General features: G+C 36.9%; 1 protein-coding gene across 1 annotated transcript in view; it reads right to left on the bottom strand.

Moving 5' to 3' along the window:
- Positions 1 to 14,137, bottom strand: part of LOC139127722 (TBC1 domain family member 22B-like) — a 52,476-nt gene that overhangs the window by 10,164 nt on the left and 28,175 nt on the right. Inside the window, exons 5-6 of the mRNA XM_070693616.1 lie at positions 4,856 to 4,921; positions 3,981 to 4,095 (exon numbers count right to left, since the gene is read on the bottom strand). Of these exons, the coding sequence (XP_070549717.1) occupies positions 3,981 to 4,095; positions 4,856 to 4,921 (181 nt within the window). The remainder of the gene's footprint in view (positions 1 to 3,980; positions 4,096 to 4,855; positions 4,922 to 14,137) is intronic.

Genomic DNA, 14,137 nt, shown 5'->3' with positions numbered 1-14,137 from the left:
AAAACTTAACAATAATTTTTCAAGGATGTGTATCTTTGGATAGAAAAATTCTCTGAAGATCCAGAAAAAAAACTGAAAAATGTACGTCTTTCAGACCATTACATGGAAGTAACTGCAAACGAGGATAAAAGCCATGCCTACGCATACGACCTCAATTTTCAGCTGGTGGCTATTTTGGGACACAGCTTTAGTCATATTAGTAATGGTGCCCTCGGTTGTAGAATGGTGATCGCTGTGTGTACGAATTGTGTTGCATCATGGGATAAACCACACACTGTGTGGTATTTAATCGATTTAAATATGTAAAGAGCACTGAGATGTACATGTGGTGCATTTTTAAAGAAATAAATTTATTACTAATATTATTTATACCGGTATGAACGCATTGTAAATCAGACCAAAAATGACATTCAAACAAACTGATGTGTTTCCACTGCGCATCATCTGCAGGAACTTAGAACCCTGAGAAACTTTGTATTTGTGCGCTGTTGTTTGCTCCCCAGGGAGTTGAGTGTACTATCAAATTAGGTCCAGTAACCAGGGGTAATAACAAAATGTAAAGCACAACTTGTGGATATGTGTGCCATATAAGATCCAATTATTAGCTCACGTGTGTAAACACGTGGGCTATTGTCATAGCGATGTCTGTCTGTCTGTCCGTGTGTGTGTGTGTGTGTGAGTGTGTTAGTGTGTGTGTGTGTGTGTGTGTGTGTGTCTGTCTGTCTGTCTGTCTGTTTACATGATAACTCAAAAACGCCTGAACGGATTCAAGTCAGATTTGGTACACAGGTACCATGTGCTACTTGCAAGAACTGATTAGATTTTGGTTAGTGTGGCTTGCATATTAATGAAGTTATGCAATATCGTTTTTTTCCATACAATGGTTTCCCTATGGAGACGGTAATGACAGTGTAGACATATATCAAGAAATACTGCACAAAATTTCATGAAACGTTTCACAGATGACAATCTAAGAACATTATGATGATACTGTGAGTGTCATGTCAATTATCTTCTCATTTGCATATTTAATGAACTTTTGTTATTAGTGAGATAACTTTGAAATTCCTGCACCAAACTTGATGATATTTGCAACAAATATTGATCTGATATATATCTAATTATACTTAGAAGCATTAGGCAGTGTCAAGTTAATAAATAGCTCATTTGCATATTTTATGAAGGTTTGTAATTAGTCATATAACTCCGATATAACTTCACCAAATATGATGAAATCTGCTGCAGATACTAATCCGACTGATATCTAACTGTAGTGTAAACCTTTTAGTAGTGTGAAATTAATTAAGGGTTCATTTGCATATTTAATGAACTTTGTAATTAGGTATATAACTCTGAAATTACGGCACCTAGGTCAGTGAAATTGGGTACAGATATTGTTTTGACAAATATCTAATTGTACTGAGAAGCATTTGGCAGTGTCAAGTTAACAAATAGGTCATTTGCATATTTTATGAAGTTTAGTAATTAGTGATATAACTACAAAATAACAGCACCAAATGTGATGAAATCTGCTGCAGATACTGACCCGACAGATATCTAATTGTGGTGTAGAACATTAAGTTGTGTGAAGTTAATTAAGGGTTCATTTGCATATTTAATGAACTTTGTTATTAGTGATATTACTCCAAAATTAAAGCATTAAATTTGATGAAACTTGCTACAGATGTTGATCTGATAAATATCCAATTGTACTGAGAAGCATTGGGCAGTGTCAAGTTAATAATTAGCTCATTTGCATATTCCATGAAGTCTTATAATTAGTCATATAACTCCGAAATAACTGCATCAAATGTGATGAACACTGCTGCACATACTGATACGACAGATATCTAACTGTGTTGTAAAGCATTTAGTAGTATAAAGTTAATTAAGGGTTCATTTGCATATTTAATAAACTTTGTAATTAGGTTTATAACTCTGAAATTTCGGCACTAAAATTTGGTGAAACGTGCTACAGATATTGATTTGATAAATATTTAATTGTGCTATGAATCATTGAACAGTATCAAGTTATTGTAGGGTTTATTTGCATATTTAATGAACTTTGTAATAAGTGACATTACTCTAAAATTACAGCATTAAATTAAATAAAACATGCTACAAATGTTGATCTGATGGATATCTAATTGTCCCATAAAGCATTGAGCAGTGTCAAGTTAAGCGACAGCTCATTCGCATATTAAATAAAGTTTTGTAATTTAGTGATTAAACTCTGAGAGTACTGTGCGAAGTTAAAAAAAAAACCTGCTACATATAGTGATAACATATATCTCATTGTTCTGTGAAGCGTACTACTATTAATGAACCTGTTGTAAAACACGTGAGCATATTCAGTTCATATCTGGTTATTGTTATTATTTAGTCAGTTTAGCAAGCGATACAATGGGCAATATGGCTCCACTGTGTGTTTTTGCTGAATATGCTATAAAATATAAGAATCACTACAGGCTAAGAGAGATTACCTCCTGATATGCATTCTGTTATTGTATGTACTTAAATAGATTTCTGACTGGATGTGAATTGGTAATGAACTTTGCACAGAAAAAATGCTCAATTTTTTTGTTTATTGTGCACCATACTAAGAAAATAATTATTAATATTAATTAGGGTCTCCCTAACTAGATAAATATTCAATTTAATAGACTAAGTGTAACAGAAGTGGCATCTGGGAGAAACAATGGATTGCCAAAAAATGAAAAATTTAGTGCTAAAAAATTTGCATATACAAATTTTACCATCATATGAACCAAATTGAATTAGGTTATTACTTGGCTCTTACAAACCGAAATTGGATTGCTGAAATACGCAAATTTCATGCTCGGCTTGAGAAAACTTAACATATTATGAACTAACAAGCTACACATTTCATTTCAAAGATGTGACACAAGTGGCATCAGATGAAACATTCAATAAGGAGCAAGTCAATCAGGTGATCCTCATTGACTTGCACATTATGTATCAAAGGTTTCTCAGCAGTCTTTTCTGAGAAGGACAGCAAAATTGACAGAGCACGCTGGATGACAGACAACTGATGACGGACTACAGACCCCAGTGACTGGGAAGGCTGAAAACGCTGATGTGAAAATGGCCCAATCCCAGCAAAAATGGGCCATATTGAATTTTAATGGGCTCTGCAGAAATTCTAATTGGCCCTACAGTTATGATCAAATAATCGACTAATAGTCACTGTCAGGCCTCAAAAATGTATTTTTAACTGACTTTCAGTTATTTATATGTTCAGTATACATTAGATTTATTGGAGAGTGTAGTAAGGTACAATAAACCAATAAAAGTATGTACATTTAATGCAAATATTATATACAATTAACATGTCAATAATTAAATGCTACATGGAAAAGGGAAAGGTCACATTGCAGAGTTAAAAGAGGTAATAAAAGTAACTCTAAGAAAAATTGCCAATGGCTATACATTGACAGTCCATTTACCAAGCGCATGGTGCACCTAAGATATCAAGAGAGGTTTAAGTTGGTACACTGAGTAATACTGACAATATGGCGTTCATGCTCTTATTAAAGTGAGGGCCATACCACTTTGACACACATGGAAAACAATATGTTCTACGCAGTAGGTTGTTGAGAGCATATGTCGCAAATCTTTTTGATGACTTTTCATATTTTACAACAGAAAGAATGATCATTTTTCAATGTGGTTAATTGATTTTCCAAACTGATTTTCACAGGCATTTTCATGAAACCTTTAACATTTTAATGATTTGCAGTGATGTCCAGACATGTATAGACCTTAGTCATTAACAAATTTTGTACTTGAACTTCAATGCGCTCTCAAGCACCAATAAAGAAAATGTCAATGTGCCATTTTTCTGTTCAATGTGACTATGGCACAGGGTGCACAGCCCTTCCAATCACTGCCCATGATCATCCTATCAACCCCAACTGCTCTGCATCTCCAAAACCTGAGCTAAAAGTCTCTGAACTTACCGACAAATTCTGACAAGAACACAACAAAGAATGGGGTGACCAGGTCATTCATGCCTTGTACATATCCACTGGCAGGATGACGGATAGCCCAAATGTAAAGTATGCGTTCAAAAATCTGAAAGAAATGGAAAACACATTAAAACACATTACTGCAGTAAGCGATTGACTATAATGATGTTTTTGCAGCAGAACAGATGGTGGTGATTGGAGAAGATGAATAGGCAGCTATTTTATGCAGTTAACAATTTAGATTTAAAAAATCCATCATCATCAGATTTATGTGACAATATTCTCGGAAATAGGAAAACGTACAATAAAAACTTTCTGATCATCAGATGGTAAGATGCTTTCTTTATGATAAAACCTTGTTACATATTTTGCACAAATGTAAAGTATCACTAGCACTCAGAGAAATGCTGTCAAACAAGCACTCATAAAACCAATATGCAGATAATTTTTTCTGAACAACTGACCAATTATTTCCAACTACATTTACCGTACAAATTCCAAAGTAACACACAATAACAATGCATAAGCATCCTAAGATCTACATTTGAGAAACCAATCTAGATCTAAATTTGAGAAACTGATCTAGATCTACATTTGAGAAACTAATCTCACTAAAAAGAAGTGTTCTTCTGGATCTAATGGCATAATAGGTGTGATAGGCTCATATAATGAACCAATCTAGTATATTAATTACACTTCTCCTTTTTCAATAAATGTCAGAAAAATCTGGCCATTTGTAACAAAATACTGAAAATATTTCAAAATGAGCAGTGTATAACAATGCTTGCATCCATCATTTTTTCACACAACATCCACTCTAGACAATGTTTGCTGTACAGTAATTCAACATTTTTGATAATACTTACCTCATGCACCTCAGGTTGATGAAAAAGTGGCATTAGTGGATTTGTACGAGGTATATCAATATGTATCTGAATTAAAACAAATTAAAAAATACCGTCAAGGACAGTGTGCTCACATTCGGTTTGAATTGGTCCATTCGAGAAATATTTAAACCAGGAAAAAAGAAGAATGACAAAAGCAAATAAGGTCTCCAACTTAGGTAATGGAGGTCATCTTTAGGAACATGCGTATCAACTTCTGTAGCAATGGAACAAGCAGATCCTAAATACATAAGCAAATGTCAACAACAAAAAATAGACAGAGAAGGCTTGATAAAAAGAAAAGGTGGGAGTGGGTAAAAAAATGTAGAAGGGATCTGGTAAAAAAGTAATGCTACCTCATCAATCTTCTAGACCCTACCCCCTCCGGAATATCAAATGTTCCATCCCTTGGTATTACATAACGCCAGATGACAGGAAATGTATTTACAACCTTGGGGATGTTTTCAATTAATGCGATGAGTGTTATCATTCTAATGTAAACAGCACTTAAGTTAGTTACAGATAGTGAAATGCCTTCCACTGTGGCCGGTGATTACAACATCTGGAATTATCCTGGATCCAAATTTCTCATCAGTTCTTGTATTTCTTACAAAGAAAAGTTGGAAAAATTGGTCCGCAATGAAAAAATTCACCTCAGCTTTGTTTTCTGGATCAAAGTTTCCTACAAATTGATACCAAATATGACAAAATTATGTTCACTACCTTCAAAACTGTCTCACAACATATCCTGGGTTGGTGTAGGTCATTTAAGGTCACAAACTGAGAAAATTACCTAAAATATACAAATTTTGGGGGTTTCCCAACACTTTGAGCAGAATATTTATCTAATAAGATCCCTCGGGACTTAATAATACCAAATTACAAAGCTATCAAACAAGTAATTTTGAGAACAAGTTATCTTGACCAAAAATGACAATATTATCTTAAAAATACAAATTTATATATTTCAGGACAACTTCCACATATCTAACTATTGTCATCTCTGTACGTCTGTGTACCAAATATAAAAGCAGTCTGTCCAGGGGTTTCAAAAAGAAAATATTGTGTAATTTTTTTTGACCAAAAATGACAAAATTGCTCCAAAATAGTAATTTTCTCAATTTTGTCATAATTTCAACAAATTAGAAGAGTAACACCCTTGCAAAGATCCAACCCAAATTTGAGAGCGATTGGGCTATTGGTTTCAGAGAAGAATAATTTTTACTGAAAATGAAAAAATAGTGACAACATCACTGTTCGCTCCCATATAGTTATCAAAACAAGTTAACATTTGTATGAAACATGGACATACATGTACAGACAGACTGACATACACAGACTGGCACAGAGTGATGACATTGACCCCAAGTGTGCCTTGGCCCATGGAGAGTGATAAAGATATAACAAACAGCTGAATGTAATGATAAAATAGTTAAGTATAGGCCTATACAGGCACTGAGAGTAAATATGTTACAGCAATTTGATTAGTTTTCCTTTTCTACTTCTGTGATAATCTTTAAGACAATCAATCTGCAAGGCAGTTTATGTATTGACAAATATGTTATCTTTTACAAGCACACAGTAAACTGTTCTTGATTTTTCATTTACAATATTTGACATGGACTGAAATACATAACATGCAACCAATGTTTACACTTTGCCCATACACCAGATACATGGAGAAATTTCAACATAAAATCATTACTCAGAAAACCCTATACAGGGAAAAGTAAACATTGTTTTCTTCCAGAACAGCTGGTGCATCCACATCTGGAGCAACTTACAAACTTAACCAAGTACACAAGGATGATGACACAAGAGATAAAGTTAAACTGTGGTGAACTTGACTATTCCTTTCAAATCCTTATCTAACTTGACATCTCAAACTAAAATACATTGCAAGGTTAATTGTGCACAAAAAATACATCGGGGTCGACCATTTGATAAGGGATGGTGTCTGGAAGATCGATGAGGTACATTATCTTTTTTATCCCATCCATTGTACATTCTTTTTTCCCCACTCTCCCACCTTTTCTTTTCGTCAAACCTTCTCTGGCTGAATTTTTTATTGGCATTTGTTTGGAATTTTTTCAAAATCTGCCAGGATTTTTTTACCGCATTTCAACACCAAATACAGTTTACCATATCAAATGCTTACTAAATCACCACATTATACACTCTTAGTTCCAATAGGTATAAAATTACAAAAAAAAATCTTAAAAATACAAAATGAAAGGTATCCCAGTAAAACTGAAAGTTTCGCAAAGTTGCCCAAAAAATTCAAAATTCCAGATGTCAACTTAATTTCAATATATCTTATTAACAAAAACCCTAAGGACCGGTTTACTAAATATCAAAGCAATCAGACTGGTAAATTTTGAGAAACAAATTTTTTGACCAAAAATGAGAAAAATTGCCCCCCAAAATACAAAATTGCAGATTTCATCCTAATTTTAAATCTATCTAATTAACATAAACCCTAGGAACCTGTACACTAGATATCAAAGCTACCAGATCATAAGTTTTAGGAGAAAAATATTTTGACCAAAAAAGGCAAAAATTGCCCCAAAATACAAAAAAATTGCCAGTTTCAACATACCTTCAATACATTATATTGAGATTAATCTTAGATACCTGTATACCAAATACATGTATCAAAGCTATCAAATCAGCAGTTTTTGGATTAAAATATTTTTTATCAAAAATTGGGATAATGGCCCCAAAATTACAAATATGACAATATCAATACAATTTGTACAAGCATGACTGAGGTCATTCTGAGGAACATGAATATTAAGTTTCATAGCAGTCAGAGGAGCGATTTCAGAGAACAAGATTTTTTGACTAAAAACGGAAAAAATACCCTAAAAATACAAACATGCAAATTTCATCCCAATTTTTGCACACATAATTTAGAATACCTAAAGAAATCTGCATACCAAGTTTCAACCAAATCTGACCAATGCTTACTGAGTTTTAGCCATTTGCAGGATTTTTCCTTTTTTTCCCCTCATTTGCATATTTTTGGCACTGACATGTTCATTTGAACAAATTCACATCTCCACCACTAGGTACACCTGTACACCAAATACTAAGACAGTAGGTGCTACGGTTTAGGAGTTTTTGATGTGGACGGACTAACAGACATACATACATACACACAGATGCCATTTTGCAACCTTATAGAAATACCTCCCATTTGCATATATACATATGCATATATGGGAGCGTAAAAAGACAAAAATTGCCCCCAAAATAAAAAAAAATTGCCATTTTCAACATACCTTCAATACATTATATTGAGATTAATCTTAGATACCTGTATACCAAATATCAAAGCTATCAAATCAGTAGTTTTGGGATAAAAAATTTTTTTCACAAAAATTGGGAAAATTGCCCAAAAATTACAAATATGACAATATCAATACCAATTTGTACAAGCATGACTGAGGTCATCCTGAGGAACATGAATATTAAGTTTCATAGCAATCAGACGAGCGATTTCAGAGAACAAGATTTTTTGACTAAAAACGGAAAAAATACCCTATATATACAAACATGCAAATTTCATCCCAATTTTTGCACACACAATTTAGAATACCTAAAGAAATCTGCATACCAAGTTTCAACCAAATCTGACCAACGCTTACTGAGTTTTAGCCATTTGCAGGATTTTTCCTTTTTTCCCCCTCATTTGCATATTTTTGGCACTGACATGTTCATTTGAACAAATTCACATCTCCACCCCTAGGTGCACCTGTACACCAAATACTAAGACAGTAGGTGCTACGGTTTAGGAGTTTTTGATGTGGACGGACATACATACCTACATACATACATACATACAGATGACATTTTTCCACCTTATACGAATACCTCCCATTTGCATATATACGTATCCCTTTTCCTGCCGAGCGCCCTTGTCCGTTATCCTGTCAAGTCAGTAGAAAACCGCCCCATAATATGTGCCTGCAAAAGATTGGCTCTCCTGCACGTTATCCTGCCAGGCATTTTGGCAGAAATCGCCCATTTTCAGGGTACCGGTAGATTTAGCCGTACTTATACGTGTTAGACTTCGATAATTTCTACATGCCCGTAGACAGGGGAAGGAGCTCAAGGGTTACTGCAGAAAAAAATTGAGGTCACCGGCTTTGTTTGCCCCTGGGAGTGCGTCATTTTATTGCCGTTTCATGTTTATTTTTTCGGAAATAAACTCCTTCAGTATTGCGCACGTCCGCTAGGCACAAACATCACCTCACTCGTCTGTTAGTCAGAGACCCTGGGGGTCGTGCTAGGGGTGCGGCAGCACCTGCAAACCTGTCCTGTTTCCCCAGGGTAGAGTCAATTGAATACGTACCTTCAACGACTTGGCAGTGTAGCACAAAAACTACGTTTTTGCCGTTGTATTAACGACATGGCTGAGCCATTGAAGCACAGCTCCACGTAGTTTAGCCAGCTGGTTTGTGAGTTGGCTTACGAGTGTTACCGTTCATTACCGACTTAATCGAGTGGTCCTCAGTCAGGTACGGGTTTGTACCGTCATGGCTTGGGCTGCAGCTAACCAGTGATAACCAGTCACTACACCCAAGTCGTCAGTCTCACTTTTGCGATGCACGGGTACAACGCAATATGCTTCCATTGTTCTAGCCATCGACGTGTCCACATGCCTGGCGGCCATTGTACTACTAGCTGGTTTGCATAACAAAAGCAGTCCCTGCTAAGTGCAGGCGGTATCCCCGTAGCACTGACCTCATGTCCCCTTTTGAATTCTCCGTACGCAAACAGCGTACGTAGTTACCAATGCGTCGGCAAGAGGATACGTTTGCCTGCAAACCAGAGCCAATACTTCGGACGATGGAATAAATAAAAAATCCAAAGCCACGTCCATTGAATGGCACGGCCAAGGCGGTGAAGGACGTTGCCTGGCTTGAACTTGCAGAGCTGAAGCCCAGCTTAGTACGTCGGACACCAGTTTGAAATGGTATTTCCGAGTCGTTCATATCCGTTCCATCGGAGGAACAAGTCGAGCCGTCCCGTCTAAAATACGTTCTCATTTTCAGTCACGCACAACTGAATAAGTGACTTTCGTCTCGCACCATCGGCACCATCTGCCAAGTCGTTTGCAAGAGGTAGCCTTCTAGATTAGCATTGCCGAGTTGGTCAAGTTCGGCAGCAGTCTCTATAGTGCCAGGCAGCCAAGTACGTCCAACTCCGCCAGAAAACGTCACCATGCTATCCTGCCAAGTCCGCTAAAAAGCGGTAAAAAAAAACCAGCCCCCCTCGGGTGTGGGGGACTGGCGGACAGGTTTCTGCACCTTTCCCTGTCTATCGACTCCCTGCGAACCCATTTCGAGGGGAAAAGGCGTTCCTTGTCAGAAAACCTGTCCTCGGATGACCCCTAAATGCATAGGGGATAGCAAAACGTAGTGCTGTCGACTTGGCAGGAAAGGGGGTACCCAAAAAGGGCCCGATTTCCACCGGGTTGGTAGAATAACGGTCACCAGTGCTTAGATTCTGGCTACACCGAATTTCAAGCGGATTTTCACTGACTTGGCAGGAAAAGGGATACATATGCATATATGGAAGCTAAAAATTGCCACAAAAATACAAAATTGCAGATGTCATCAGAATTTCAATACATCACATTTACCGGTAATTAACCTTATGAACCTGCACACCAAATATCAAAGCTATCAGATAAGTAATTTTGGAGAGAAAAAAATTTGACCAAAAATTGAGAAAATTGCTCCAAAATTACAAATATATAGAAATTTCACTTCAACTTTTACAAACTTAACTATGGTCATCTCGAGGAACGTGGATACCAACTTTCAAAGCAATAGGACAAGCCGTTTCAGAGAGGAAGATTTTTGGATTAAAAGCTGTACACTGTACTTGTACACTAAATACTAAGATGGTAGGTGCTGCAGTTTAAGAGTTTTTGATCTGGAGGGACATACATACATACTGGTACATACATACTGTGTTAGCGCTGAGTTTGGAAAGCTGTTAGCCACTGTGGCGAATTGTTTCAAATTTTTATTAGCCACAGACAAATTTTATTAGCCACACATTTTTACGAAAACAAAGCTTTCTATAATGCTATTATCTCCAGTGTTGGTTGCATGCACAAGAATAAACTATCGACACATCAACCTTGTATCCAATTGTCTTCATTTTAACACTCAAAAATTGCATGATTCTGGACCGCGATGCAAATCGACAGCAACACGGAACGTTGAGACCGTGATTAAAATGAACTGCAACACGGAAAGGCCCCAATAGCGCTGATCGCAAATGACGTCACTGTTCTATCTCATTAATATGCATACGTAAACATTTCTCTGCATTTTCTGCATAAACGACGAAAATAAAACCTGCGAGTGTTAGAATGGATATTTAGCGTCACACTTATTCGTATGAATTGATGACTTAGACAACAAGCCGCAACAGCAGCCGCGCATGCAACAACAAAATTTGTCCGAATTTCAGCATATTTGTCCGAAAGCCGCGCGTGTGCAGCTATATTTAGTAACAAATCCGAAATCGCGATCAACGCTATTCTGTAGAGTTCACTGGTACAAGATGTACGTGCTATGATTTCCAGACATAATGAAATGTTGTCGTCTAATTCAACATTTTATCTGAAGCTGTCACAAAGATTTCCTTAAACCACATAAATAACTGTATTACAGAAAATCGGTAAATTTAATGCGAGGATTCAACGAGCTTGAATAGTCTTTGCATAGAGAAATTAATTGTTTCTTAAAACTTACACGAATTTCCTATGTTTCTGAAAAAAAACAATGCTGCAAAATCATCAGGAACGTGCAACTAAACCAAAAAATTCAGCATGGATACGCGTACGCCACTGCCGTGTGTGCCTTCAGTCTGAGAAATTCAGACGTACACTACACGTAGGATTAGGTTTAACTAAACCTCTCTAATGAACAACAACACGGAACGTCGAGACCGCGATGCAAATTGACAGCAACACGGAACACGCCGTTGGGATGGCGATTTACTAGTAAATGAACATCAATACGGGACCATGGGGACCGCGATGCAAAGCGACCACCATTAAAATAAGACCGCGATTAAAATGAGCAACACGGAACATCTAGACAGCGATGCAAATAAATTTCAACACCGAACGTTGTGACCGCGATAAAAATGCGTATGTCTGCTATAGCAAAAGTTTCAATGCTCGCGAGTGTTCGCTTTCTTTGCTGTACACTAGACAAAATGACGTCAAATTTATCGCAAGACTAGGGGCTCGATTGTGTCTGTCTAAATTTTCAATTCTCGCGATAGTCATTTACATGCATGCTGTACACTACATAAATTTACGTCAAATCTCTCGCGAGACTTGGCTCCGCAATTATGTACGTCGGAGAAAACAATACGGAAGTAGATATAGTTTTTTCGCGAATCGCCGAAAGAGAAGTGCAGATCAACAAAAGACTAAAAAAACCCACGTGTTTTCTTATTTTGCCATATTTTTTAAACAAAAATCACTTTCGCCACTGTGGCGAATTAGGATCAATTTTTTTCCGCCACTTCTGATTTCAATTCGCATTTGCGAACGTGGCGAATGGGCAGCGCGAACACAGGACATACATACATACATACATACGTACATACATACATACATACAGAATGCAAATGAGATGCAAATGAGACTTTCACCTTATAAGATAACCTCTCTTTGGTATATATACATATACAAAATGTGAGGTAAAAATATTACCAAGGGCACAGTGTTGCTCTCATCGAACAAACAAAAAGAGGTATTCCTGTTTTCTCTTGTAAACTAAAAGTGTTATGTTTGCAACAAGTTTGATGTTTCAATTTTTAGGTAGTAGTCCATTTTAAGAACCAGTTTTCAATTTTGCTGGTCAACAGTAAGCATTTGGTGGTCCAATTCGAAATTTTTGGGTATTTTAATGATCACATCTTGTAAGACACAGACAAACCAGGAACAAAACCTGCACTTTACACATCCAGTAGACCAATGAGAATGAAACTAAAAACATCTCCACTAACTTTCAAATGTTGGATATCAGAAAAAAACACAAAGATTTCAATTATTTCCTGATTATGTAAGTGGTACGTGCAACATTGATGTGAATACTTGTTGATTGGCAAAATATATTGGAAGCCCATATTGCTACATCCTAGTGACGTTCACCGTAAAATATCAGCCGTGATATTTCACAGTAAACGTCGAGATATGCACGATGAATGTCATCAGTTTTAGAGTTTTCCCGAACTACATTAGCAGTCTGTTGGTAAACAACGTAAACAACAAAATGGCTGCCGCTCCCCGCCTGCAAAGCGATGTCGCCGACGTAAAAAACTTGGAGGGATTCGAGGAACATGGGTTTTTCTGGTTGCAAAATACGGAAATAACATGTTGAGTCTTGAAATGTTTTCCCATGGTATTTTTTTTTGGTCAAGTTCTAGCAAACATTCTGCTGTTCGCACGGCGCCGGCACTGTGCACGGTCTCCCCCGAACAGGTAGTGAATGCGTGGCGTGACAGCGATGTCACGCACGCGACAACTGTTGACCTGGCAACTCTCAGGGTAAACTAACAAAATGGCGTCCCCTCTCCACATGAGCTCCGTGCCGTACGACAATCGAAATCAGAATAGATTTAAAGCTGAGCACAGTTTTTGATCAGTTACAATTGTAATAGCATATTGCACCTTAAAAAGTTCCTTCTGTATGACGATTTTTGTATCCCAGTGTCTTTCTTCTTTGGTTTCATTGAGATATGGATGACTTGCAGCGATGTCGCGCGTGATGTTGACAGCTTTGTCATATACTTTATGAATGAAGCCTGTTCACATAAACATTCTGATATTTATGCGCAAAGCGTAATAAAGTAAAGCCTCAAAATTTAAGGTTTTTCGTTCTATTAGTAAAATTATGGGCATGGGTATATGATAAATCGGTTATTACCCAATATCGCCTGTTCCTTGTGTCGTATCAGCATTCGTGTCATTTGTGCTGCTTCAGACACTCGACTTCATCTCATGTCTGACGCAGCACAAATGACACTCATGCTGATACGACACAGGAACAGGCGATATTGGATAATAATCTCTAATTATTCTGTTTGTATTACTAATTATTCTGTTTGTATGGTAGAGTGACCTGGTATTATCCTTACTTGCTCAGTTAGTGCTACCACTCCCGCACATTTGCAGGATTTCCCCTTTTTCTTACCTCATTTGCATATTTTTGACACTGACATATT

This window comes from Ptychodera flava, unplaced genomic scaffold (assembly GCF_041260155.1).
Source record: "Ptychodera flava strain L36383 unplaced genomic scaffold, AS_Pfla_20210202 Scaffold_35__1_contigs__length_1935909_pilon, whole genome shotgun sequence".
NCBI classification, from domain to species: domain Eukaryota; kingdom Metazoa; phylum Hemichordata; class Enteropneusta; family Ptychoderidae; genus Ptychodera; species Ptychodera flava.
Note: the sequence above shows the minus strand (reverse complement) of the source record. Positions and strands in the feature narration are given on the sequence as shown.